The 27,934-nt window shown below is 31.8% G+C and overlaps 1 protein-coding gene across 3 annotated transcripts in view; it reads right to left on the reverse strand.

Moving 5' to 3' along the window:
• The window catches only part of LOC111626532 (CD109 antigen-like), a 55,451-nt gene that overhangs the window by 1,003 nt on the left and 26,514 nt on the right, over positions 1 to 27,934 (reverse strand). For all 3 annotated transcript variants that reach the window (XM_023369934.1, XM_023369933.1, XM_023369935.1), the window contains exons 14-34: positions 26,128 to 26,322; positions 25,909 to 26,058; positions 25,711 to 25,839; positions 25,558 to 25,612; positions 25,223 to 25,379; positions 25,033 to 25,150; positions 22,181 to 22,294; positions 22,004 to 22,108; positions 21,809 to 21,937; positions 21,573 to 21,717; positions 19,413 to 19,589; positions 19,257 to 19,338; positions 16,603 to 16,759; positions 15,454 to 15,507; positions 12,312 to 12,498; positions 11,972 to 12,189; positions 11,734 to 11,886; positions 8,743 to 8,805; positions 8,563 to 8,675; positions 2,048 to 2,207; positions 246 to 348 (exon numbers count right to left, since the gene is read on the reverse strand). In XM_023369934.1, coding sequence (XP_023225702.1) covers positions 246 to 348; positions 2,048 to 2,207; positions 8,563 to 8,675; positions 8,743 to 8,805; positions 11,734 to 11,886; positions 11,972 to 12,189; positions 12,312 to 12,498; positions 15,454 to 15,507; positions 16,603 to 16,759; positions 19,257 to 19,338; positions 19,413 to 19,589; positions 21,573 to 21,717; positions 21,809 to 21,937; positions 22,004 to 22,108; positions 22,181 to 22,294; positions 25,033 to 25,150; positions 25,223 to 25,379; positions 25,558 to 25,612; positions 25,711 to 25,839; positions 25,909 to 26,058; positions 26,128 to 26,322 — 2,764 coding nt within the window. The remainder of the gene's footprint in view (positions 1 to 245; positions 349 to 2,047; positions 2,208 to 8,562; positions 8,676 to 8,742; positions 8,806 to 11,733; positions 11,887 to 11,971; positions 12,190 to 12,311; positions 12,499 to 15,453; positions 15,508 to 16,602; positions 16,760 to 19,256; positions 19,339 to 19,412; positions 19,590 to 21,572; positions 21,718 to 21,808; positions 21,938 to 22,003; positions 22,109 to 22,180; positions 22,295 to 25,032; positions 25,151 to 25,222; positions 25,380 to 25,557; positions 25,613 to 25,710; positions 25,840 to 25,908; positions 26,059 to 26,127; positions 26,323 to 27,934) is intronic.

Genomic DNA, 27,934 nt, shown 5'->3' on the forward strand with positions numbered 1-27,934 from the left:
TTCCATATCTGAAGTTGATAATGGCTATTAATTGTTTTCTTACATTCTTACATACTAATATTTTTTATTCAATGCACATCATTAATTCCTTAAATGATTTCTATATTGTAGTGAAGCTATTAAATCAAAAATGTGGGATTTTCTATATATACTTATACAATCAAAAAAAATTACAAGAGAGATTTATAAACTGATGTAAAAATACAGGTAACAATTTACAGGAATATAAATTATCATTATCTTACCTAAATTATAATAATCATAGATTTTTACAGGTACAGGTCTCTGGTGGGCAACCTTGTGCGTTCTGTGTGCAGGAACGGTGACGCAGGCTTCTTCTCTAGTCAGCTGAAAAATGTATATTGTCACCACTTACACACTATAACAAATACTTTTTAGTGCCAATTACACATGCTCCTCATATTTATTAAACTATAAAAGCTTTAGTTGACAAAGAAACAAGAGACTATTGCTTTTGTGGATACGGCAGTCTCCTTATCCACGGGATACGTCCCAAGACTCCTAGTGGATAGTACTGAACAAAACACACTATTTTATTTTACATACTTAGAGAGAAAAACAAACAATTATAACAATATATCTTAATAAGTTACATGAATACATGGCCTTGTGTGCCAAGTTTTTCTTTCCTTATTAGGTCAAATATTTTAATTTAAAGAAAGCACTTTGGGGGTTATTATTATTATGGCATAAAGTGTAAGATTAAAGTAAAATAAAAGTTACTTGAACACAAGCACTTCAATCCGATAACCAAGTCAGCTACTAAGTGACCAATGGGTGGTTGGCTTACACGATATATCACGGTAGATAAAGTACTACTACTGTACAGTAAATTTTTAAAAAATGTAACAAAACCATTATTTGTATTTCCTGATAAGAAATTAACAATAAAACCTATTTAACATTTTTATTGATAGCATACAGTATATTGTGGAAATTTTTGCCTTTTTGTTCTTTTTAGAAAATATTTACACTTGTATTACTAAAGATAAGATAATTCATTTACCTCTCTCTTGGAGGAAAAGAAAAGCAGTTTTTCTTCATTTCCAGCAAAAAGTTTCTGAAAACTAAAGCATTTGTTGGCTATGCATGTCATTGGGAATTAACTCCCAAGAACAGTAATGTGCCCATTCTCTACATAGTTTCCATTGAATTCCAAGAAAAGCAGTTTGAGTCAGATATATTATGAAGAAATCTCAAATATAAAATTGTTTGAAAAACAAAATTTTAAAGACCATAACATTGAGTCTATGTCACACATTGGTTTTAAACAAATGATTTGAGAGACTGAAATGATACATAAATAAATGTACACTATGTAGAAGTTAAAGTTCTGTATTAACAGAAGAAGTATGCATAGTTTTATAACAGATCTAAATAATGATGGATTATACCGTCAAAAATTATGTTTTTTGGACGTTTAATTTGATATCCAAAACCAACAATATATTGTGATAGGTGTGGTAGAATTTTAGTAGCATTTTTTGCAGCTAACATTGCAATTACACACTATAGTAGAAAAATGTTTTTGATGCTCCTTAAATGCCATCTTATTTTGTTCCTGCAATGCTGTTATTGTAAATTAATACTTGAAAAACTCTATGAAGCTTTTGAAATATGACCAGTATTCTAGTCTAAGAAAGGAATATTTGTCTAATCTTACTTTGCAGATTAGGGCAATTTTACATTGCCCTAATCTGCAAAGTAAGATTTGGGTAGTGACTGTTTAATTGAACATTACCTGAGATGGTCTAAATAAAAATGTGCATCCTACATTCTTAAGATTTCAGGTATTCATTGAAAAAAGACTGAGTGAATTCTTGCTTGAGACATGATGAAAATGAAGAAAATCTAGCATTCATCAAAAGCAAACCTATGCTATATTGCACAACTGGAGTGGCTTAATTTTGCAGCATGGCATGGGTTTTGTCCTTGGCATATTGTAATTTTGCAGTATGGCATGGTTATGGCATATTGTAGATTTATCAAATCAAAATGGAATTTAAAAAATTACTTTATAACTTACTCTATCAAAATAAATAACCACGTTTGTGTTTCCTTGATTCGCTTCGACTTTCTTTACCCTGGGTATTTGCAATATGCTCGGTAGTGCGTCGGTGTCGGCCTCGTAGCCTGATGGCAACCCTACCTCCATCACGGCCATGTTGCTGACTCCTACCTTGTAACTACAATCCAAAACAAATACAATTAATGGTAAAATATTTTTAATAATAATACAGTAAGATTCTACTTAAAGCAGATTCAATATTTGAAAAAAAACTCAAAATTTACGCTGATTTAAATTATTGTGGCATTTCATTGATTCCTATATAATACAATTATTTACGAACATGAAACAGTCAGAAAAAGGTGGCAAAAAGGCGTATTTTTTTAAATCTATATTTGTTTGGTGCAATTTTGAAAAAAAAAAATATATCATCATGGATGCCATAGGCAATATCAGCTTTGCTTGGCAAGAATTAACTGATAAATGCATGAACGAAGTGTGGAGGAAGTTATGGCTGAAGGTATCCAAGAATTCTCAATGAGAAGAGCCTATCGCTATATGGTTAGGTTGACCAAACTCCACCTAATCAATACAGCGGATGATGTAGACGAGCAGGATATTGAGGAATTATAACAGGTTTCTGGTGAGAGCCTTACCAATGATGACCTTCAAGAACTGGCAGAATGAGGAATTCAAGTAGAACTGGAAAATAGAGATTCTGAAAACAAAGAACCCAAAAAGTTTCTCTACAGATTTCCTTAATAAAAGTTTGGTAACGATAACTGAAATCGTTGATCAAATTGTAGCAAATGATCCAGATTTTGAAAGGAGTGCAAAAGCAAAATGAGTCATTTGGATGTGATCTGCTACTGACATTTGCTTAAGGAAAGAAAAAAGTGACAAATGAAACTACAGGACTTTATTGCAAAAAAGAAAATTTCGGAAAATCCAGGACTTTCCTCACAAAAAATGAACTTTGCATTTCTGTGTGCATATGTTTGTGTTATTTAACATATTTTTATATTGATTTGTATAATAATATAACTTAAAATTGAAGTAAAATTTGCTTATTTTCGGTCGCGTGTTCTCCTATCCCTATTTACTCTATGTTAAAAAGACCTTGTTTCACACTGTTTCATTTAGCACTTTGTTGTCTAGGAATGCATTCCCCATATTAAGCGGGGTCTTACTGTAATTTCTGTTCAATGGCCAAACCTTCACTGACCAATCATTTATGATTGTCTCATATATCCACTTTGAACAGTCTGTATCACTCTAAAGTGCAGGAACAGAGTTATTTACAAAAGGGAAAACATTAATATAACTAACTTTTCACAAGCAGACAACATAGGACAATGATGTAGATGAAACACAAAATCAAATCTCATCTAGCTTTTCATGAAAAAATGATAAAAGAAAAAAACATTACAGATTAAGTTGCAATTTATCAGAGAAGAAACAGAATGAGATAATATTTTGCTGTTCTGGTCACTTTCTCCTATCTAGTTTGTTGAATTGGGCCAACAATATCATGATGATGGAAAGAAGTCTCCATCCACTCTATACAAAGTGTGTGATTTCACAGGAAAATGAATGAGGAGCTTTTTCTCATTTCCTTCTGCTTCCCTTTTTATTCAAACAAAGAGAGCATTCTCCTTCTGTCCAATTCTGGTTTAGAGCATTCTCCTTTGGGCCAATCATCAAACTATTAATTTTATGAAACAGGTGACTATGCCACTTCTTTTGATGCACACATGGAACCATGTAAGGTACAACTATCTATGGAGTTGACCTTCCCTCTCCCTCATTTCCATCATCTTTTCCCAAATTTGATGTTTATGTAAACATACCACCTGAGTTTTTGGCATTGTTCCATTCTTCCTCATCTCTCTGACACATCCTGAGACAAATTAAATCTTTTTAACATAAATCTTATCTTCTTATATTCCATAATTAACTTATTTATAGATAGGCTAGGTTCATTCATGTTTCATGTTTTTACGTAGACAAATCATACATTGATGTATGGTGATTGTATATCACAACCACCCCAGAGTATAATTCATAGAAATTGAAAATTAAATGTCTTCTCACTCCAGGATAAATGACAAAAGTGAGAAAATAATGCAATTCAATAGTGTCAAGTTATCCCCTAAGTAGTATCAAGACAAATATACCATCAAAACAGTGTGTCTGTCTGTATGCTAAGAAGGTAAACTAGACTTCAGTTTAAAATTATTTGATGAAAGTTACAGAGCAGATATGTATACAACAAAGAAAATACATTTGAATGTCTATACTCTTTTTTTTCCTTTTCTTTGCAAAAGATATACGAACAATTATATTACTCCTTTTTGTTCTGTTTTAATATACATGTTACTGTGAATGACCGATATCTGACAAATGCTGAAATTCTCCAGTGAATGTCAGCATTCACACAGTCGTTTTGGGTATGTACGAAATACTTGCTAAATATCATTATTTCTCACTTACACTGGCAAATGTTGACATTCGGCATGCACTGATGATGAACGTTAAATAAAAATATTTTTATTACACTAAGACAAAAATGCAACTTTTTAATATGTCAAAATAGGAGAAAGCTTAAGTAACAACACATGTAAATAAACTGTTGAACCTAAAACAAGCAGTACATTCTTAATCAGAAAAGAAAAATAATACACAATAGTAAACTTACACATATATTATGTGATTAATGTTATACCATCTTATTTATTGCAACAACTTAAACTGTTGTGGCACTTTGTATTTCACAAGAGTCCTTTGCTTTTGCAACTGCATTTATTCGTGGAGCACTTTTTTTTTTGCAATGATAGCATGTATAGCCTTGCCCTCCACTTTCTGAATTAGCTGCAGCTGCTTCTCTCAGCAATATTTCTTGAGAAGAAATCTCATCTATAGAAAGTAACTTTTCTTTACAAATTACAAACTGATTGCGTTATTATGTGATTATGAACTGATCTGTTAATAGTATCTTTTATTCAGATATCACCGATGCCTTAACGTCGCCTCCTCTTATCCTTTGCCACTTGATCTGACAAACTGATCCCCACTTCAAGGGATAAAAAAAACCTTGTCCTGCCTCCAGCTAGCCACAAAGGATTTGTCGACAGACTGTTGCCTCTCTGTCGACATCGGCTTCTTGGTTGTTGTTTCAACCTCCATCAAAGCTTATCTGTGCTTGTCGACATACACTGGCAATTGTTCGAATGTATAATAATATAACCAAATATTCTATCTTTCACCGACATATTTTGTATGTGTCGACATTCTCTAATTTCGGTCTTTCACAGTAACATACATAAACAATCAAAAAGGCAACATTTATATACAATGAAGGAGCAATGTGTGCTGCTTGTCAGCTGGCTAGCCTCTTGTTTGATGAAAGGCTACCTACTGCTGGCTAGAGATCAGTTAACTTAAAAAATACAATTGCTAACCTTCAATTTCTTAAGAATCACATAAATATATTAAATCAAGACTTAAAAAATAGAAATAAATTTTTTTAAATTATCATAACCAAAGTTTTGAGAGAAGTTAATGAAAGTATAACAGAGGGATTACAACTTGTCATCCCTTCAGATCAAACATCAATATATCAAACTAGCTTTATTGAATTACCATATTTTCATACATATAATCAGCAAGTTAACCATTTAAAAGAAAATTTGAAAAGGGAAATGGATTACATGTTGATTTTGAATTACAATTACAAACCCATACATATAGAACAGCTGTTGCTCCATAGGCACAAGGCACAGTATATGGTGGGGAGGATTATGCAAAGGTTTTATTTTTTCTAGAAATTTTGTGTGGTATAAGGCCATGGATTATATNTAGGATCTGTTCTTATTATTATAACTACTATAATAAAAACATACTTATTCGTGCCTCTAACCAGTGCGTATAAATACAAAAATAAACAACTTTGTAAAATCAAACATTTTCCGAACACCTTCCATGTCCTTCAGATAAAACGGCTGGATTCCTTTTTCTAAAACACTGTCACATTAAATATTTAAATTACTAAGATACATTGAAATAATATATAACCATATCAATCAAGACACACATTATACCACATGATTTCAAAATTCTTAAAAAAAGAAAAAAAATGAGAATAGTAATTTCTGTATATTCATATTTATGTGACATAGAAAATAAACACTATTAAAATTGAATTTTTTTCGTTAGTGTTAAGGTATAGGAATGAAATTGAATTTTCTCTTGAAAATATGCAATTAAACAAACAATAATAATGGAATAATACAAATCTGCAATTTCATTTTTTTGAATGGACTAATTTAAACACAGATAATTCTACTTCTAAAAAAAATTTTTTTCGTCTTTAAAGTAATTTGACTTCATCTGTAGATCCCAGGGCATTTTTTTATACCCTGCTGTTGGTAGACACAGCTAATTCTTCTGTGGTAACAAAAACATTTTTTTGGTTTTTTTCAGAAAATTCATTTGCTATTTTCAAGTTCCAGCAAATGCTGGGAATTAATCAAAGGCAAATTAAAGCTTACTATGAAGAGTTTATCAGACACAAGGTGGGAAAACAGAATCGAGGCAGTGAAGGCTGTATTATTGCAATTTGATGATGATGTTGAATGCTTCAAAAGCTTAAAAAATCAAACCGAACAATCAGACACACACAGTGATTGTGCTTCGGTTTTAAACGAAATGCTCAGTTTAGAATTTAGATTTAGAATTTGATGTTAGTCAAAGAATATAGTTTGCATTTTTATGAATAAAAATTTGACAGTTTCAACTGTTTTTTATTTTATAAAATCTGTCTTCTTGCACCACCAGAGGGTCTCATGAAATGTACCTCGACCACATCAAATTTAGGTCTTGCCCCGCCACTGTGCATGAGTACTAACGGCATAGAACAACTGTGCATTCTTCAGGAACGTGTCAATGCACAAACATATCAGAGACCATTGTGATACCATTTATGACAAAGGATTTAGTTGAGGAAACATTTCTATTTCAACAAGATGGGGTACTCTCTCATACTGCGAAGTCGATGATACATTGGTTACAAGAACGAAAGATTGCAATCCTGCCTTGGCCAATTCCCCAGACTTAAACCCCATTGAAAATTTGTGGGGAGTCATGAAAGGATGATTTAATGAATGGTGTCCAACTTTTAAAGAGGAACTAGTGAAATTCATTTGACACATTTGGAACTGCATCACCAGAAATGAATGCAGTACTAATCTGCACCATGCCCAACAGATTGCAAGTAGTAATTATAGCAAATGATGATGCCACAAAATATTAAGTTTATTTTGTTGTATTTCCTATATTTAACCCACATTTAGCTAATATTCTAATTTTTAGTCATGGTCAAACTGTTATTCTATTTTTTGTCATTTCATTTTTTGTAACAAAAAACATTTGAGTTAATTTGTCTAATTAATGGATATAATAAATATACATAAGCACTGCTTATGCAGTGTTGAAAAAAGTATCATACTCTGTGTTGTTCATGAGAAAATGTACACTAAACTTTCAGTTAAGTGAATATTCTGATTTTTTGTCTAGGAGTTGTATGTGCATAAGCTTTGTTAAATTTATCTACATAAGTAATTTTATGCATAAATCTGTACTCAATACCCTCTTACAATGATAATCTGAAGCAGTGGCATACCTGGTTATGTTCAACTTTTTAATGCACTTTAAAATATAGAAGCATTGACATTTTTAACATTAGAGTGCCTAATTTTTCAGTTGAGATTATCTATGAAACTCACAACAGATTCACTGAATCATGATTTTATGAATCTCAACTAAGGTTTTCTTTTTCTTAATAGGATAAAATTCTCAATGACTTAGCCATAATCAAGCTTTTCATTGAATGACAATCTGTCCCAGTCAAAGTTATTGTCAAATTATAAATATGTTTTGATAATATATTGGTTTGTCACATCTTTGATTACTGGTTTTATTCAAATAATAGCCACAGTTACTATTCAACGGCAGCTATTAATTTTTTTTGTACATGACTGTTTGACATTCATTGTTATTGAGTATTTAAATGTGCACTTTTATAATTTGTTTTAAAACTCAAATTTTTAAATGATATGGCAAGTAGCACTTTTCTTATTACTGTTAAATAGAAAGTAACATCTTATAAGAAAATAATTTTAAAAAACACCTAGTATATAGTACATTTTACACCTTTCATTTACTATTAAAGTCTATTTCTTAGATAAATGAATATGGTACCATATTTATTTATTTAAGAAACAGACTTTTATTTTTATTTATATTTAAATTTAAACTTTCCAAAATTAGAAGTTATTTTAATAAAACTAGTAGGAAAATTTTTATAAATTTTTCCTATCTAATTTTTATAAATTTTTCCTATCTAAAATTTTTCCTATCTTCTATAATGGTAAAATTATATTTTAAAATAATTCTTTACAAATACCATTGATAGTCAAAACATTTTTAGCCACTTATCTTCTTACATATTAGTAATATGCACACAATATACTTACTGAGTGCATATGCTAAGTTGAAGATAACTTTCGGTTGAAGTCTTGTCGAGAAGGGCATTCAGGAAAAATGCAGGAGTCTCTCCCGACACGGCTAAATTAAAAGACCAGGAAACCTAGGATTTTTAAAGCTTTGATTACAAAAATGAACATAAAGCATTTTGTTTTTGTCAAATAACATACCTGAATTACACCCATTCCTACACCAGTCACTTCAATTTCTGTATACTCTGTTTCTGCTGGCAACTGTAAGTTTATATTCATTAATTTTCAAAAATATAAATTAACAATTATATATTGAGCATTCAAATAAAATTGAATTTGTACTGGAGAATTACAGCACATGAATTAATACTGACAGTGATTTTTCTTAAAATTAAAGTATTCAATTCTGCTGAAATGGTGAAAAATGGTTTTGAAAAATGATATAACAATTTTTTACCATTGAGAAGGTGCAGGTTCACTGCCAAGAAGTGAACCTGCACCTGAGACAACCATTTTTGCTATCCCTGCTTCCAGTTTCTAATAGAGAGCACTTCTAGTGCTGGCACTCCGGCAGTTCTGCTCCAGGATTGCCGTCTACTGTCGGCAACAGGCTCTTCCATCTCACCTATCATGGCCTTTTTTCACCTGTGGGCACCCTTTTTTTTGACATGGAGTTAGTGGGCCACTGCACCTATCCACTGCTGCTATTGTCTGACCTTTTATGTTTGTTTCTCTTCCTCTCCTCCTGAAGGGCTCCTTTCAGCACTCTGCTAGGTACTAACTATAAGTTTTTCCAATTCCAGAGTTTAGTTCAAAACACACCACACAGTACTACACACCTGTTGGAGACAGTGTGGTGAAGTCACTTGTTTTCTAGGATCTGTTCTTATTATTATAACTACTATAATAAAAACATACTTATTCGTGCCTCTAACCAGTGCGTATAAATACAAAAATAAACAACTTTGTAAAAACAAACATTTTCCGAACACCTTCCATGTCCTTCAGATAAAACGGCTGGATTCCTTTTTCTAAAACACTGTCACGCAATTTTAAAAAGAAAAATTTGAACGACGATTCGATTGTGTGATATCCACTGCGCATGCGTTGTATCTGTTGTGTCCCCACCATTCAGAATCGCATTTACTCTTCTCTCTATTTTTATTATGATCTTTACATGTCCTCGTGCATCCTCCTATACCTACCACATCCTTAGTAATCATTATGTAATAAGGCTTGCCAAGCTAACGAAAGAGCCATTTCTTCTTGGGAGTTAATGCACGTAGATGTAGTGTGCACCTTATATATTTCTATTACTTCTAGCCATTTGAGGTGTTCCATGCATTTTGTTTTGACTATTAACGATGTTCCTGCAAAGTCTACATTGATGCCCGGTTCTGACGCATAAATCGCAAGTGACATGGTGGCTCTGTTGTATTGTATACTACTTTGTGTTCCTTAATCCTGGTCCCCAGGTACCCCAGATACCAAATCCTGGTGAGTGATAGAGATTCGGTAGGGATTTGATCTACATAGGATCAACAAAACGCTCAATGGGGACCAGGATTAAGGAACACAAAGCAGTATACAATACAACAGAGCCACCATGTCACTTGCAATTTATGCGTCAGAACCGGGCATCAATGTAGACTTTGCAGGAACATCGTTAATAGTCAAAACAAAATGCATGGAACACCTCAAATGGCTAGAAGTAATAGAAATATATAAGGTGCACACTACATCTACGTGCATTAACTCCCAAGAAGAAATGGCTCTTTCGTTAGCTTGGCAAGCCTTATTACATAATGATTACTAAGGATGTGGTAGGTATAGGAGGATGCACGAGGACATGTAAAGATCATAATAAAAATAGCGCATCAGACACGTAACAGAAGAGTAAATGCGATTCTGAATGGTGGGGACACAACAGATACAACGCATGCGCAGTGGATATCACACAATCGAATCGTCGTTCAAATTTTTCTTTTTAAAATTGCGTGACAGTGTTTTAGAAAAAGGAATCCAGCCGTTTTATCTGAAGAAGGACATGGAAGGTGTTCGGAAAATGTTTGTTTTTACAAAGTTGTTTATTTTTGTATTTATATGCACTGGTTAGAGGCACGAATAAGTATGTTTTTATTATACACACCCCGGTGAGCACAAAGAAGTTACATTATATCTACTTTTCACCTGGTAGTAATCTCCAGCATCCCCTTTGTTTTGTTGCTCTATGTCATTATTAAGCACTCTCTACTCGGTTGGGTTTCTGAACTGGATTTTTGATTTTTTCCCCTAGCTGGTCAGGTGGAGTTTTCTGGGTTTCCTCCACCTATTTTTCCAAATGGGGTCTGTGAGTTACCCAGAAACATTGGTTAGGTCTAGTTGGTTAAATAATGCAAACTTTCCTATCCATCTATTCTTCCTCTTATTAAATAATTGACCATGGTAAGTTGTAATAGCATAAACATAATATATACTATGCAGAATAAAATTTGAAACACAACATATACACATATTATTATAAGCCCTAATAAGGGACTAGTGATTTCTTATGACACTATATGGGGCAATTATGAGCCCATCTTGGGATCCCATCTACTAACCAACACAGACAGAATGTTGTATTTGTAAATACAACATTCTCTGGTCTTTTTGTGCTCTCTGAGTGGTAAAGGACCTAAAACCACAAATAAAAAAAAAGTGCTGGGACTCTTCCTTGAACTATTTAAACAACTTTAAAATATATTTGAGACTTTATTGAATTTGACTTATTATTATTTTTTCATCTTTTGAACATATTTGACAGCTTATTTTGCCACGCAGTCACTATTGCCTCACTCATTGAGCTGGTGCTGCTTCTTGGCTAATATGGAACCTGAAAATATGGAAGTTGCACAGTGACAAATCTAAATTGTATGGAAAATAGTGTAGAATCTCATATCCAAAATGCTGGTTATAACTATGGGGACAATGGAAAATATGTAAACAAGCATTGTTGTGCAATTTTCCAGCCATATTCTCATTTTCATTTAAATGCATCATGATTAAAAAATTCTTGACAAATCTGTCTTAATATATGTAAAAGCATAAAAATTCTTGTTATGATTATTAATGTAGCATTTTAATAATCAAGATGATTAACTAATTGAATATCAAAAAATCTATGTAATATTAAGTTAAAAAATTTACATCAATTCGTTGCAAGTTCATTATATTCTGTTCGTTAATTCTTATATTTTTACTTCTTTCATCTCCATAATTAAATTTTGCATTGATGGACGTTGCAGTCGAGGACATTATTGAACCAACTTCTGCTAATGCTTGTAGTGCAACTATGCTATCCTGTAACAAATTGGACAAGCATAATCTTTTTATTACAGGAACAGACTGTATTTTTGTCTAAAATTATTAATACAAATCAAATTACCTGTGTTGACGTAAAACCTCCAATTTCATTCTGACTGGAAACGAGCCATTTTAGTACAGGTATTGCTTTATTAAACTCACCCTTTCGTGAATAAACTAGTAAAGCATATGCAGTCATTTCTATGTCTTGGGAATGTTGTAAATAGAAATAGTCTGATTGTTTATCCGTAACATTAATCTTTTCTTCCGAGTCTGTCCAATAACTCTTATCTCCTTTATCTATTTTAAATACAAAATTTAAAAGTTAGTTTAGTAAATATCAGAACAAATTAACTTTCTTGTTAGTTTATGTAATAAATAATATGTCTTTTTATGTATATATATTTAATGCAAAAGATAACCTGATTTTTTAACAAGTCCATCCATTTTGTTAATTCCATTTTCTACAACATTAGCATGTCGTGGATCTCCTTGAAGACTTAATGCATAATTAATAATATTCATTGTATAAGAATCTCTAGAGCTATGCACTTGTTCACCAAGATAATTTCCAATGTCTTTTATTACCGTCGAATAGTTTTGTTCAGCCTTTAAAAAGTTAAATTTGTTATTTAATAAAGGATACTTCAAATTATTTGTTATTATAGTAATAAAAACATAAGTTATTTAAAGAAAATTTGTGCTTAATCATAATTATCACACAGGAACTTCAGGCAAATAATAAAATTAATCCTAAAGCTGGAACTATTTTGTAAACAAAAATTTACTAGGTTTATTTTTTAAACAGTGAATGCTGGAAATTGAGAGGAAAGTGTAAATTTTCATGTTTATTAATTACAAGAGTGAATTAATAGTTTATTTGTTACCATTTATCTGCTTTTTACTAAATTAAGAAGTTACAATATTTAAAAAGCTGTTTATGTTGCCCTTTCCAGGAACAGTATACTGAACAATATTGAGAACTTTTTGCATATTTTCCCCTCCTTGCTTAATTTACAGTTATTGAAAAGTCATGCAAGGAGAATGAAGGACAATAGTATGATAGTATTAATAAAATCCTCCTCCTCTCCATTTTTTATTTGCAGAAACATAATAATCTATATATATAAAAATGAATGTGTCTGTGTGTGTGTCCTATGTCCTTCATGCATTACCACACCGTTTATCCGATTCCCGTGAAACTTTGGGAAGTTGTTTAATATACTCTGGGGAAGGTTTGTGGCATAGTACGATTGCCATAAAACTTTGGAAAGTTTTTTTAATTTTTTAATACACTCCCGCGAAGTACATTTATCCTACGATAGATGGCGCGCGTTTACACGAGCATTCGCGCACAGTGTGTTAGATCGATTTCAAATTGTGAAGACCATTTCCCCCTTTCAAAAAATATCTCTATATATGCATTTGTTATTTACGATATTTGTAATAATTTTTGTTTAATCACTTTATTTCAACTTTTTTTATTGCTAATTATGTATTCGCTCGAACTTCTAAAACCTTAACTGTACCCCGAACAACAACCGAAGTTGTAGGAAGAAATTCGCGTATTTTACCGATCTAGGTATCCCCCCTTTTCCAAATTTTAATATCGACTCAAAATAATTTAAAAAGACAAATTACAATAAAACGGTTTATTATCCAACTATCAGAAATTTCACAACATGCCAAGGAAGAGAGGAAGGAGCAATTAAATAATTAAAATTATAAAGGATTTAAAAATATATATATAAATGGGGAATATCGCGCTTTTGACAATCGCTGCAAGTGTGTGGGCTAAATTTGGAGAATCCGTGCTTCTCGCATGGACAACTGTATGTGGCCGGCTCACGCGTCGGAAAACCTTCCGATTTATTCGTGTACGCACCAGACGGAAAAACAAAAAATATCATGTATCCACGAGCACTCCAATAAATAAATAGAATTGAAACAACACTTTGAAATATTTTCCCGATGAAAATGAATAATAATAATAATAAGTTTCAATAAAAATGATAAAATGAAAATTTAATTTTATCATTACGAGTTTGCTTGCATTTCGTTTCTTCTGAGATCGCAGCAATGTGCGATGGGTAAGCTAGTTATTTATATATGTAAATAACATATTTCTTAAAGAGTGATCAGGATAAATTATTAAAAAGAAAAAATGGTTTTTGCTTCACATATAAATATAAAAGCATTAAATACAAGAAGAATAAATAATGCTTTCAGTCAAACTATAAATTTAATCCTATACTCACAAAAGCATGGTTCAACTCTGATGGAAGGAGAAAAAAGTCCTAAACTCACACATAGTAAAGTGTATATGCGTTCCCAAACTAAGAGTGTAAAGCTTTTGCAGAAGTACAACAAGACCTTCCACAACATGTGAGGCTCTGGACAGGTCCAAACCTTCACTAAAATTCACATTAAAATTATTTTTGTAACAAAAAAAAAAATAGAAGCCAGACACAGATTTTTGTTTATATGAAAATGCAATATGAAGTCATAAACAATGTAAGACTAAGTTCTAAGATCAACCATCTCTAGTTGGGAGATCAAATTCAACTTAGATTTTGACCTCTCTTGCAATCTAAGTTGGGATCCCGTTACACATAGTAACAAGTGATTGACCACTTGGAAAGTGAGAATGAGGAAAAGCAGCCAATCAGAATGGGCAATTGAGGACAAAAATCTTACAAAACCCCCAGATTTCAAGGTTGAATAAATTGCAGTTTTTCTAGGAATTGTGCTACCAGTTCAGACACATTAACCTTTTTCTCGAGTGACATCAATATTGCCCCAAGTTCCTCCCATCATCTCTATCCAGTGTATGCTGTGTTTTGTTCACCCACCTGCTGAACACATCTCATCACTGTCCCGGGACTACTGTCAGATATCCATCAGGACAAGCCATCAACAGTTATCTGAAAGAATTCTCTTGTTGGCAATTGCCATTCATGGAAAAATCTTTGTATTAAAATATGTAAGCAAATCTTTCATTTTAAATAAATGGGATTTTGTAAAGATGCCTAGCATCAGTTTCTCCGCCACCACCACCCATATACGAATTACGCCTTTGTCCATCTTGACGTGAAACTCAAGATTCTCCCCTCAGTCAGCAAGCTCATAAACATAAGGTGTGATTGGAGGTGTTATGTAACAAAACTATTAAGAATCCTCTCAATGTAGATAGTGGGAGGGCTGATTTATCAACCACCAATTGCAGAAAACTCTTCTTGTGTTTTTTGGAAAATGCAAATATGCTTGGAGTTGTGGCAGTTGTGATCTTAAGCACTACTATACAGGACTTAAGATCAAAATTCATGGTAGTTTTTTGACATTACCAAGTCAAAATTCAATAATCTGTATTAGAACTTTGTTGTTTCCTTGTCATTCTGATGTAGGTCCTCTCAGGACTCTAACTTTCCTGACACTGTCACCACATGTGTAGAGAGGACATTTTATGATCCAGGTTAAAAAGCATCAAAGCAACAATTGCATTAATTCAATATTTCATATATAATTAATATTAAATCTCATTTGATACAAATAATATCAACTTACTCCGTTTTGAAGAAGTGATATCAGTACAAAAGCACTCAAAGCATTCTTATTTTCCTGAAAACAAAAATTTTAAAATTGTTTTTAAAAATAAAATTACTAAATTTAAATTTTAAAAAATATACAGAAAACTAAACAGTTTAAATTTTATTTTAAACGAATTTTCCTCTCCAATGCAGAGGACTTTGCAAACGTTTTCAAACCTAATGGGGTTCAAAACCGGTTACAGGCAGTGAAGTTGGGTAATTTATTACTCCCGTGTTAAAATTTCTTCATAATTTTCCTGATATTTTTCCTACAAAGAATTTATAGGATTTTCTATAAAGTCATTCTAAAAATAAAGAACATTTGTTTTTCTAGATATTTTTATTTAAGATAATGAAACAAAACTTATTTTACAACACATGATACCTTAGCTATTTTTCTACATAGTCACCATACAAAATTTAAACATTTGTCATAGCATATCACCAGCTTTTCTATGTCTTCTGCACACTCAGTTACTGCCAAGTTCTTGAACCAGTCATTAATAGTCTCTTTCAGTTCATTGTCCCTTCCATAGTGATTCCCAGCCAAAAAGTCCTTCAATTTTGGGAAAAGATGGTAATCACTTGGAGCCAAGTCCGGGCTATAAGGAGGATGTTCAAAAACTTCCCACTTAAACTGCTGAAGCAAGTTCTTTGTCAATGCTGTAGCATGCGGATGTGCATTATCCTGAAGTACAATGCCTGTGGATGACAATCCCTGCCATTTTTTTCGAACTGAAGCTTCATTCCTCACATGACCATAAACCTAGGTTATCTGTCTGTAAATTTCAATACAGTGGACTTTTTTCACATTCAAAAAGCATATTATGCTATGAACCTCACATTTGGTGGGATCTTTAATTTTGTCACACATTTCAAAGTCACACTATAAACAGTAAACAATCTTTGCGGCTCTCTGTTAGCATCAGACTGGCGTGAAAAAAGGGAAGGTCCATGACGCAGCAGTGGGGGGTGGTGGGAGAACTGCGTGACTCGTCAGATCAAAACGTTCTTTTCTTTTAGAATGACCCTCATACATACAATAATTCTCATGCCATGTACCAAATAAATTTTTTAAAATTAATTAATTTTATCAACCAATAAATTTTCAAAATTGAAATTTTACCTGCATTGGTCTGTGATGAATTTCACCTATTTCTTCAAATGAATTGTCAGAATTCCGATTTTGAACCAACCACTGCATTGCTTTCTCAATGACATCTTCATCTATGTCAATTAATGTTCTTGCAGCATAAAAATATTTGGTCACTAAAGCTGTCAACCTATTAAAATTAAAAGAAACAATAAGTTAGATAGCCAGTAAGATTGTTGATAATGATTATTTGATACTAATGCATTGCTGTATTAAGACTAGTGACTGGCTGTAGTTTTGCCATTATAGATGGTCCTGACTTGCAATATCATTAGCAAACATTGCTCATATTACATATGTTAAGTTATAGCAGTGGCGTGCCGTGACATTTTATGATAGGGAAGCTGTGTTTCTATAATAAGCCGACTTCCAGGGGCAATCAGTCAGCAATAGTCTAGGGTCCATTCGTATTCGTTTGTTCGATAAGCCAGTAAAAACCGCAGACTTCTCTAAATGTATTTTTAATTAATAGATTATCTATCGCACTTAATAAATAAGCAAGTTCAATATAATTAACTCTCTTATATTAGATTTAATAGATTCTATACGCCCTCTAAATGCCAATTCTCGCTTCGATAACATCTACTAATTAAAATATATCTATTAGCCGTAACTATCTTGTTATAATTTTCAATATATATTTTATATTGTGTACTAATGTTAAATTCTATTCTATTTTGATTTCCAAATTGCTTCAATTTTACGAAAGAATCGATGCGAGATTTAGGATTTTCGTGTCTTTTGCCAGCTTTACTCAAATTATTTAAATCGTCAAAGCCAATCTCATTCTACACACTAATTTTATTTGAAAATAGTAGGCAAGGCCAACAAAACAAATTTTGCATTTTTATGCATCCACAAAGCCATTTTATATCTTCATAAATTTTATCATGAAAATGTCGAACAAATTTTTTCTTTTTCATTATATGGTCTCGAGCCAAAACTTTTTGAAATAAATTTTCGATATCACAATTACATTCTAAATTGCTAGCTATAATATAAGGGCTAAAATTAAAAATAAAATTATAAAAACTTACTTGTTAAAATAAAATGTGTGATGATATACAATTATACATACCTGGTACAAAATATTCAATTGTATGAATATACTTTTAAAGAAAATTATAAATATAGTTTTGTGAAGAAACGTACATAAAAATAACATAAAATAGTCTTTACTTTTTAAATATTAAAACAATCCACCTAGTTAAAATTGCTCCCTACCAGTGGCTCGTGGATGGAATCAGAGACGGTCTTGGTAGGTGTGCGGTGCGGTGCATGCTTGCCAAATCCCGAGGGTGCCGATACCGGTTAATGTCTCTTTTGTCTCATCACTAGTATATCTCAAAGGACGCGACAGGGTTGTTGTAAATTTTAAACGTTTCTCATCATAGCTGTAAAAATCTAAATTTGTTAAACTTAAAAGTCATTTGTTTTCTAACTACTGTAATTCGTTTTAAGACCAGGTGTCCACGGAAATTTCCAAAATTTACAACTTTTACTCACTTTCATTGAACTGGAAAAATTTCTGTCTTTATTACATCTAATATTACGAAGAAATCAGTCCCACTGTACTCGGCTAGATATTGGTCCGGTTAGGCTTTTGTTTAAGTAAAATTCCGGCTCTTTCATCAGGGTTTTGTTTACGTCCCCAATTCCCTAATCGCTTAATTATTTAACTACTTCTTAAGTAGAAATAAGTCGAAACCAGTTACTTTGTACTCGAATATTTGTAGTCTCGGGAAAAAAGTGGAAAGACAAATTTTTACGACAACGGATACATAAATCGTAAATTTAAGGAAAATAAATTCTAGAGCCTTTTCTGTACCTGGTGCATCTCTCTCATTCATTAAATTTAGTTGTAAATGACGCTGTCGAAGTAACGGTTAATTTTTTAACATTATACAAGAATTGTACACGTTTTTTTCTACATCCCCTTAAAGATGGGATGTACGAAATCGTAATATCACTGGTTTAACATCGAAATCCGTGAGTAATATAAAATCGGAGAGCGGAATAAATATATCAAATATTTTAATGGATTTTTTAAACTCCTGTCAACTATACAGAACTATCGTAAAAACATACCAGTAAATTCTTATCGGTTGGGTTAAGTTATAAATCTACTCGTTATTCACGTAATCGAAATATCTAGTGGGCAGGCGGCTAACAGCCCAGAACCGGTCCTTGATAGAATTGGAATCTTTATATGTGTGCAGCTTTCACCCAAGGTCGTAGGCTTCCACCGGCTAAACCGGGTGAGGTTGGTGCTCTGTAAAGCGCATGCGCAAATCTGGCTTTTCGTAATCTGAAAATACAGGAGATTCCACTCCGCCACTAATATTCTAATATACAATAGCAATTTTTTTTCCACGTGTAGTATAGAAATTTGTAATAAGATACATAATGCGGTTATAATAAAATATTGTGCGATTATTTTCATATAATTAAAATTAATATTTATTTATTTTTTAGAGAATACGAGGGAGGGGCGGCGCTTCCAACGCTTCTAATGACGGCACGCCACTGAGTTATAGATATCTAGAACTGATTCAAACTTTGGCAGCAAGCTAACATCTTACCAAAGAGCCATTTGACCAACACAAATATTAACAAAATTACATTACCAGATACTTCCACTTCTGTCTTTCTGACCAAAGCCACTAAACGATCCATCATCTCTCTTGTATGTTAATTGTCTTTGATATCCTAGAACATATTAATAAAAATTAAGATTCAAAATTTAATAGGAAACTAAATAAAAAAATTTAGGATGGAATTACCAAATCGAAGGAATCTTATTGCTTTGTCTTTGATGGAATTAGTCAGACGTTGAGACCGAATGAGATAATTTGTTATGATGACATTCGATGCAAAAGTCAACATGTTCTGTTCGCCACATCCATAAGGCAGACGAAGAATCTGTTCCATGTTATTGATGGCAACTCCGAGTATATCTCCTAAATGTGTACACAGAAATACATTTAATACAATATCTTATGCATGATATTTGTAGAAATTAAATATGTAAAAGCTGGATTTCTTTAGGCTGTATTTTAGTTACACTTACATAAAATTATTATTAAAGTTTTTCTAAAATTTTATAATTTTTCTAACTGTCCAGTCAATGATTTTTGTACTAATTGCAATTATTAAAATATTCAATATGAAAAGATCAATTATATTCCTTGTAATTTATATCATAAATTTATACCATAAGGATGTATTCATAATTGCGACTGTATTCGTATAAACATGCTAAAAGAAACTCGTAAAATATGGTAAAACATCATCCCCGACTCGTGTTGCAACAGGATTGGTCAAATCTAGACCAATAGCAGATATTGCAGAAACAGTTGAGTTTAAACGAGCAGCGGACTTACTAAAAACCATTTATTATTTAATGGCCATAAAAATTATATTTATATTAATGATGTCTACAAAGTTCAGCAAATTTTTTGCAGAAAAATAATTTATCAGGGAACATGTGCTCGCCATTTGATGCACCGCTCCATGACGAAAACAAGCTTAAGCAATGGCGTCGTTGAATGCTGCACACTCAGTAAGTAATCCTACAATTTTTTTGTTTATAGCATAGTTTATATGGATTAATCCAAAAAAATTATACGTGTTTTGGAAATGTTGAGTCAAATTAGTCTAGAATTGATTAATTTTATGGAAGAAAACTTTTCAAACAGCCGTAGTCCGTAAACTGCATACATGCCAGGCTGTGATTGACTCATGTATTTATGGACTTGTACAACATGAATTTCATAAAACACGGAGTGTATCTACCATGTTATGGGGGGTCTACTGTAATTTACAACTAATCATAATTTTAATACAGTCAATCAATACAATTAAACAAAACAAAATCACTTATTTAGATAGTAAATTAGTTAAGTTAAGCTTCATTTTATACATGCATAAGCCGAAGACGACTTAAAACAGTCCAAAAATAAAGTTTGGTTACTAAATATGCAGTATTTTTTTGTTTTATTTTATTGATTGATCATATGAATGATGTTTCCCACATTTATGCAATTTGATCATAATGAAACAAAATTATCAGATAAATTCCAATAAAACCTGCATATTTCATATCAAGGCATTCCATCTCATGCAGTTCAAATTTAGAATGTTAACAGCCTGAAGATATCCATTTAACATGGAGTTTTTCTCTATATTAAATGAATATCTTCAGGAAATAGTAAACTCATGTTCACTAACATAAGTTTACTATTTCTGTTACTTTTGGATTTTGTGACAGTAGTTTATTTAATGTTAATCAGACGTTACCAGTCATTATTCAGATAGTTTGAAAAAATTTATCTGATATTTACTCTTTGTTCTATCACCAAAAACAGCACTGATAATTTGCACAATATAAAGTCTCTAATATGACTGTATTCGAGCGATGTACAAAATATAAATGAGCCTTTATGAAGAGCAATCAAACTGATTAGCACTCATAAAAACAGCAAAACCTCATTCTTGTCTGCTTTCTTATTGATGCAAAGAAATATCTTAGAAACCGATTTCAAAATCCCAAGTAAGAAACTGATATAAGTTATGGAAATGGTAACATTTTATTTATGGAATTATAAAAAGGAACTACATTGTCACAAGCAAAAACAAATTAATAATGTATTATATACAGACAGAAAAGAGTTGAAGGATTTTAAGGAAGCCAAAAAATAAAGGAAGAAATATGAATAGCAGTTTGAGTTTCTATTTAGTTTAATAAACTGTCAAATTATTTCATTTCTACAATTTGTATACTGAAATGTAGATTTAATAAAGAATTAAGTTCTATCCTTTACATGATCATCCATCTAAAGGCAAGAATTAGCTAGTTATTTAAGTACCAAAATTATTTACATTATAAGATTATTTATTTATATAAATAAATTCTAAAATAAGAATTTGTCCAATTTCCTTACCTACACCAGAAATTGTTATTCTTTGTGAACCTTCAATACTGTTGTAAGGAATTGGAATAGATATATTATCTTTAACTGGCTCTGTTCCCAAAGATGAAAAATCCACAAACATTGCCTTGTTGAAGTATTGTGTGCTGCCTTCAAGCTGTAAAATTGTATAATAACTTACAATTTCTAATTGTGAAATCATTAAAAACAAAAATTAATTAAATAACTTAATTATAGTTATTATTAACCTTAACATGTAATCGCTTTGTGATGGCATCACTTGCACGATCTGTGTTGGCCACAACTCTGATGTCAATATAACCTACTTTCTTTGGCGTGATAAGAAAAGATACTGGAGTTCCTTCATTTGGAGCTATCTAAAATTTAAAAAAAGAAATTTCTATGTTCAAGAACACTCAATAAATTTATTCAAATTCACTCACCGTGACAAATTTTGATCTCTCCCTTTTATCTTGATATTCAACTTTATCTCCACCAGCAATTGTGAATTCATATTCATTTTTACTATTTACCATGGTTACTTCTGCCTAAAATAAATAATAAACTTGTCACAGAAAACATAAAATATATTACAAATTTACCTCTTAAATTTCCAATACCTTAACAGGTCTTGAATTATAATTAAAAACTACAACTTGAATTGCAACAGATTCTCCTTTTAGTACTGTATATGGTAGACTCATTTTAATAAAGAACTGTTGTGATACTTTGATCTGAGAAAGAGAGAATTTTTTTGTTAGTAAATTTAATGGATTAAAAATTATCAAAAATACACAGTAATTAAGAATATATATTTTATTTGGCATTGTTTCCAGTTTGTATTGTTTCTGAATAAATGCAGTTTATCCATTAGCAAATGGCATTATTTACAACCTATTAGGTTCTTTGACTGAGGTGCTAAACAACTCCATGAGTTGTTTCTGTTAAAATTGACAAAATCTTAAGATGAGAGGACACAAAACTGAAACAGAAATCATTCTGATTAAATGAAAACTGGTTGATAAGCTAAAGTATTTAATGCACCTTAACAGTAGGGATTTTTAAAAAATAGTGCTAATGTCTTTGGCCTGGTTGATGTGGTATCCTCAGGCATTGACAATTGAAAAACATTAATGCATCTTTAATTTAAAAATGAGATTTCTAAAAAGGGTGCTAAATAAATAAATATGGCTTGATTAAGTCTTCTTGTTCTTTTTTTCTCCTTATACCATCTTCCTACTGTGAGACTTTACTTCTAGCTTTTGTCCTGTGACCACACCGTGATTGGGTGACCCAGTGGTCTGATCTGTTTAGAGAACAAAAGGGATGACACCTGATTGGTCAAAAAGGGTATTGGCAGTGGACTGCACAAGATTCGAAAAAGGAGAGGATTTATTTTTTGGAGAGAGCTGAAAAGAGACGTATGTATCGATGAGTACAGAAGAAAGTTACGACAGAATGATCTGAGGTTTTTGTTTTATTTATCACCAGTAGTGTTACCACCCATCCAGTTTTTATCTGGACAGTCTGGAAATTGACTCGCTGTCTGAGTGAACTATTAACTTTGTCTGGGAATTTTGTAGAAATTGTGAAATTACAATGAAACAAATATTTTTACAAATATTTTTTCATTGTAACAATATTTTTTTTGTTATTTTGCAAATATTTTTACAAATTTACACTATTTTAACAGCAAAAGAACTCACACTCACTGAAACTCATCTGCAGTTCTGTCATGTTAACCTATTTATGCTGATGTATGGTGTGCAATCTGTCAACCTTTTTTTTCTTTTTTTTATGCATGATTGTACTTGTCTCCAATATCCATTAGAACTAAGTAATCTGTACCTGTTCTTTCTTAATTTAGGTTACTTACATTACGTTATACATTAGTCCCTAACTCTAACTTATTTAGAACCGGCATGCACATTATTCTTTGTATTGTAAAATGACATTGTGCATGCGTCAATAACTTCTGTTCGAACAAACCTGACCTGACGTCTGGTTCAGAAATTTTGAAAAGGTGGCCCCTTTAAACCATTTCCTTCTCTAGAAACTTTTATAATCCTATGATTCTTAATATCTTCCCCTTAACTTTGGGCCTAATTACTTGTATAAATTAGTTAAGTTAGACCTAAGATAGACTAGGTTCTTTGTTTGTCGGTATTTGGGAACCATCCGTTGTATTTGTTACGATCGGTCCCAATTAATTTTATAAATTCATAGTTCCTAAGCATGAATGATTGTTTCTTCAGAATTTTAGTGTTTTTTTTTTTTTTGTGATTAGTGAAAATTAAACTTATTTATCAATGCTGAGCGATTCCCCAATTTCAGTTATTTATTACTCGGCAACATAAATAAGCTAGTGTGTTATCTTCAACTGGTTGATTATGACTTCAAAAACACAATTATAGACAGTGGCGTAGCGTAGTGGGGGCATCAGGGGCAGCCCGCCCCAGTCAGCAATTTTTAGGGGGCAACAAAATTTCACAATAAATAACAACAACATCTTGTAAAAATTTGAACCATTTCATTTTATATTTTCGTTGCACCTACGATTTGGACTGATTGAAATGAGCACAGGGAATAGTGTTACCATACAGACAGTCCAGGAATCGACTCACCATCTGGGTGAACTATTAATTTTAACCAGCGATACTGTGCATAACCTGTTGACCTTTTTATTTTTGTTTTTGCTTGTACGATTCAAACTGTAACTGATTTAGAACTGGCATGCACTGCACATTATTCTTTGCATTGCAAAATGACATATGCATGTGTCAGGAATATGTTTGAACAAACCTCACCTGTCCTCCGGGTCAGCAATTTTAAAAAGGTGGCAACACTAACATGGATTTTTCATTACTTATTCTGTGATGAAACTGAATTTTAGTCTTAAATTGAGATACCTAAATAAGGGGACGGCGAAATTTTCCTTTGCCCTAGACGGCTGACACCCATGCTATGCCACTGATTATAGAGTAATTATGACAAATGATATAGAGTAATTATGACAAATAATTATAGAGTAATTATGAGAAATGATTTATGACAAAACAATAACTGAGTTCCAGGAAAGCCTTATTCTTCAATTATGCACAGGAAACACATGTGGTGGTTTCAATATAAACAGTTTTACAGATATCTAAATTTTATCAAGTTAACATAACTTATAAAGATTTATATAAAAAGGAAACTTTTAAAAACAGTAAATAATTTATTTGAATTTAAAAATAAATTTCTAGTTATTGATTGTTATTAATATTGAAATATTAAAATATCTGAAATGGATAAAATGTGGGCCCTTCAAAAATTTGCAGCAGGTCCCTACATTTTTCCATTAAGGTGCTGATTCTTATTATTCTGAACATTAATACCTCTTATTTCCTCAAAAATTATTGTTCTACTAAATAACAGTTTATATAACAAATAAGCTTGAAAAATTCTTATTAATAATATTAAGCATCGTTACCTCTGCAGATGTATCTTGAATTCCTAACCCATTTGTAGAACTCATAGAAAATGCACTGATAACCCATGTTGTTAATGCTTTTGGTACTGAATGAGATATAACAGCCACACCATCATTTCTATACAATAAATATATTTTAGACAATAACTTAACTTATAAATTTCAAGTTTAAACAGACTATTTTAATTACCCTGCTGTTGCATTCATCCAAAGCCAAGTGTCAGGATACAGTTTTCTTAGGACGACATGCTGTTTCTCGAGGGGTGCATCCGGTAATGCCGAGGGTGGCTGCACCGGAACATTTAATGTTCTGTCGTCAATGTAAATTACATTCTCTCGATATCGATCTGATAATAAAAGCATCCAGTTTTGTAATTTTTATTAATGACTGTATCACAACAATAACAAAAGCTATCAATTGATAATTACACAAGAATATAAGAAAGAATTTCTTGGCTTAAGTCTCATTTTGTATTTCATAATTATTCAATGACAGATATTCAAAATTCAAATAAAATATCTTACCATCTTTTGGAAATCTATAAATTAATCCATCTGTAAGAACTTGAACACCAGAATCCTATTAAAAAAATTAATACTAAAAATGTATAATTTTCAGAACAAAAAACATTCATTTATATTCTTTTTTAAAATAAGTTATTAATTAATTTTAATTACTTCAAATATTTCTGCTGCAGATGTAGATCCTAACCACCAAAGAGATCTTTTCTTCCTCTTTCTTTGATTCCAAGGTGGCCAATATTTATGTTCTTTACCACCATCATATGTTTCTAATTCTTTGATTACCTTTTAAGATTATAATAAAGTTAATCTTTTATTATATATAAAGAAATTCATAAAACTTTATAAACTTACATCATTTTGTGATATATCATTTCCAGATTTTAGTAAAATGCTTTCTTTATCTATGGCAAGAATTCCTATAAGTGCATTGGGCCTGGTTTCTACACGAATTTCAACTGTCGTATCAGGCTGTACTTCTTTGAAATTGCTTCTTATGTTAACCTACATGAAAAAAATGTATTGCTTTTCATTGAAATATAATCAAATATTTATCTGAGAATTTATACTGACTTGGGTCCTAAATACACCTTGCACTTCAAAGTTGACAGCATCAGCAACAATTTCTTTATTCGTATTCCTTACATAATAAACAATTACTCGTGCTTTTGGTGCCATTTGGCTAGAAACTCTAAAACTGAATCTGTAAACTTTTTCATTAGGGACAGGTATCGTTCGTGCCAACACCATGCTTCCTCTTCCCATTACCTTTGAATTTAAAATAACTCATTAATTAATTTTAATTTTATTCAGTTTCTAATAATCATAAAACATTTATTATGTTGCAGTCAAAATTTATTTAAATTTAATTACTGTTTAAATACTGTTAAATTTATTTAATTATTTTCAAATATTATATAACTTCTGTTCGAACAAACCTGACCTGACGTCATCTTTGAATTCTTAATATTCAAGGGCCATTCAATAATTAATGCACATAATTTTATTTCTCGGCTGCCTTTCAGTGGAATTGAACGAAACTTTTCACACCGTATTTTTTAACAATTGTTGTATAACGGCACAAAGTTTCCGTTATTTCCATTAGATGGTGGTAGTGTAGTTTAGTTTAAAAATGGCAGTTGCACATGAGACACGTACAAGGCAGAGAGCTGTGATTGAATTTCTTTTTTGCAGAGCATGAGACCATCTCAAACATTCACAGACAGTTACAACATGTGTATGGGGATGAAGCAGTGGATAGGAGTACTGTCAATCATTGAGTTAGCAGAGTGTCAACGACAGAACAAAGTAAAGTGAGACTGTCAGATTTTCCACGCTTCGGACAGCCACATGCTGCTGTGACTCTGGAGAAGTTCAACGCTTTGATAGGCTTATTCAAGACAACAAGCGAGTAACAACCAAACAACTTGCTGCTCAACTAGGCATCTCTGTTGGTAGTGCCAACACAATTATCGACTGCTTAGGTTATTCAAAGGTTTGTGCCAAGTGGGTCCCTAAGTGCCTAACTGAAAATGGTATACAAGCTCTGGTACCAAACTGGCATACAGGCTCTGGCATCTAGATGGCATAAGGCCATAGATTTAAATAGAGACTATGTGGAATAAGGTACTTGTAGCCAATTAATTGGAAAATAATGTAGTATATTTGAATTTGTAAAAAAAAAAAATAAACCTTGAGTAAGAGTTCACTTATGAACATCCTAGTACAATCCTTGAAAAAGCAAATAAAAATATTTAATTCTGTTCTTATTTCCAAGTTTGTTGATGTCTTCATACATAAATGTATATGCTCATTATATTCTTTTATACCTTCTAATGAAACGTAGGAAAACTTCGGCATTCTGTTATCACTTCTTAAGATGAATTGTTTTTCAGTCGTTTCAATAAGATTTTGTTTTTCAAGTTTGTCAAGTGTAGTTTTTAATTTTTTGTTAAGTGAGTCAGTAGGGTTGTTGCTAAGTTCTGTATCTTGATCAAGTAATTGCCTGTAGATGGTTTTATCTTGATCCTTATTCACTATTATTATTTGTTTTGTTTTATCCACTTTGACAATTAATAAGTTGTTATCTTTTAAATAATTTTTTTAGGTTTTCTATGTTACTCTTATACCTAATTATTTTATTTTTTCTATTCTTGTTGATTTTATATTTAAATAGTTCGTGTTGAAGTTCTTCTCTTAATTTGATTTTTTGTTCTTGTGTTGTTGGTGAACAATTAATGATGTTTTCTAAGCTAATGGCCCACTTGTTTCTATCAACAGTGATTGGGGCATTAAAGTTTAAACCTTTGCTTAGTAGTTTACACATATGGGGTGGTATTTGAATGTTAGATAGGTTGACAATTATGTTATTTAGCCAGTT

Source organism: Centruroides sculpturatus, unplaced genomic scaffold (genome assembly GCF_000671375.1).
Source record: "Centruroides sculpturatus isolate CEXI.00-Female unplaced genomic scaffold, Cexi_2.0 scaffold398, whole genome shotgun sequence".
Lineage (NCBI taxonomy): Eukaryota > Metazoa > Arthropoda > Arachnida > Scorpiones > Buthidae > Centruroides > Centruroides sculpturatus.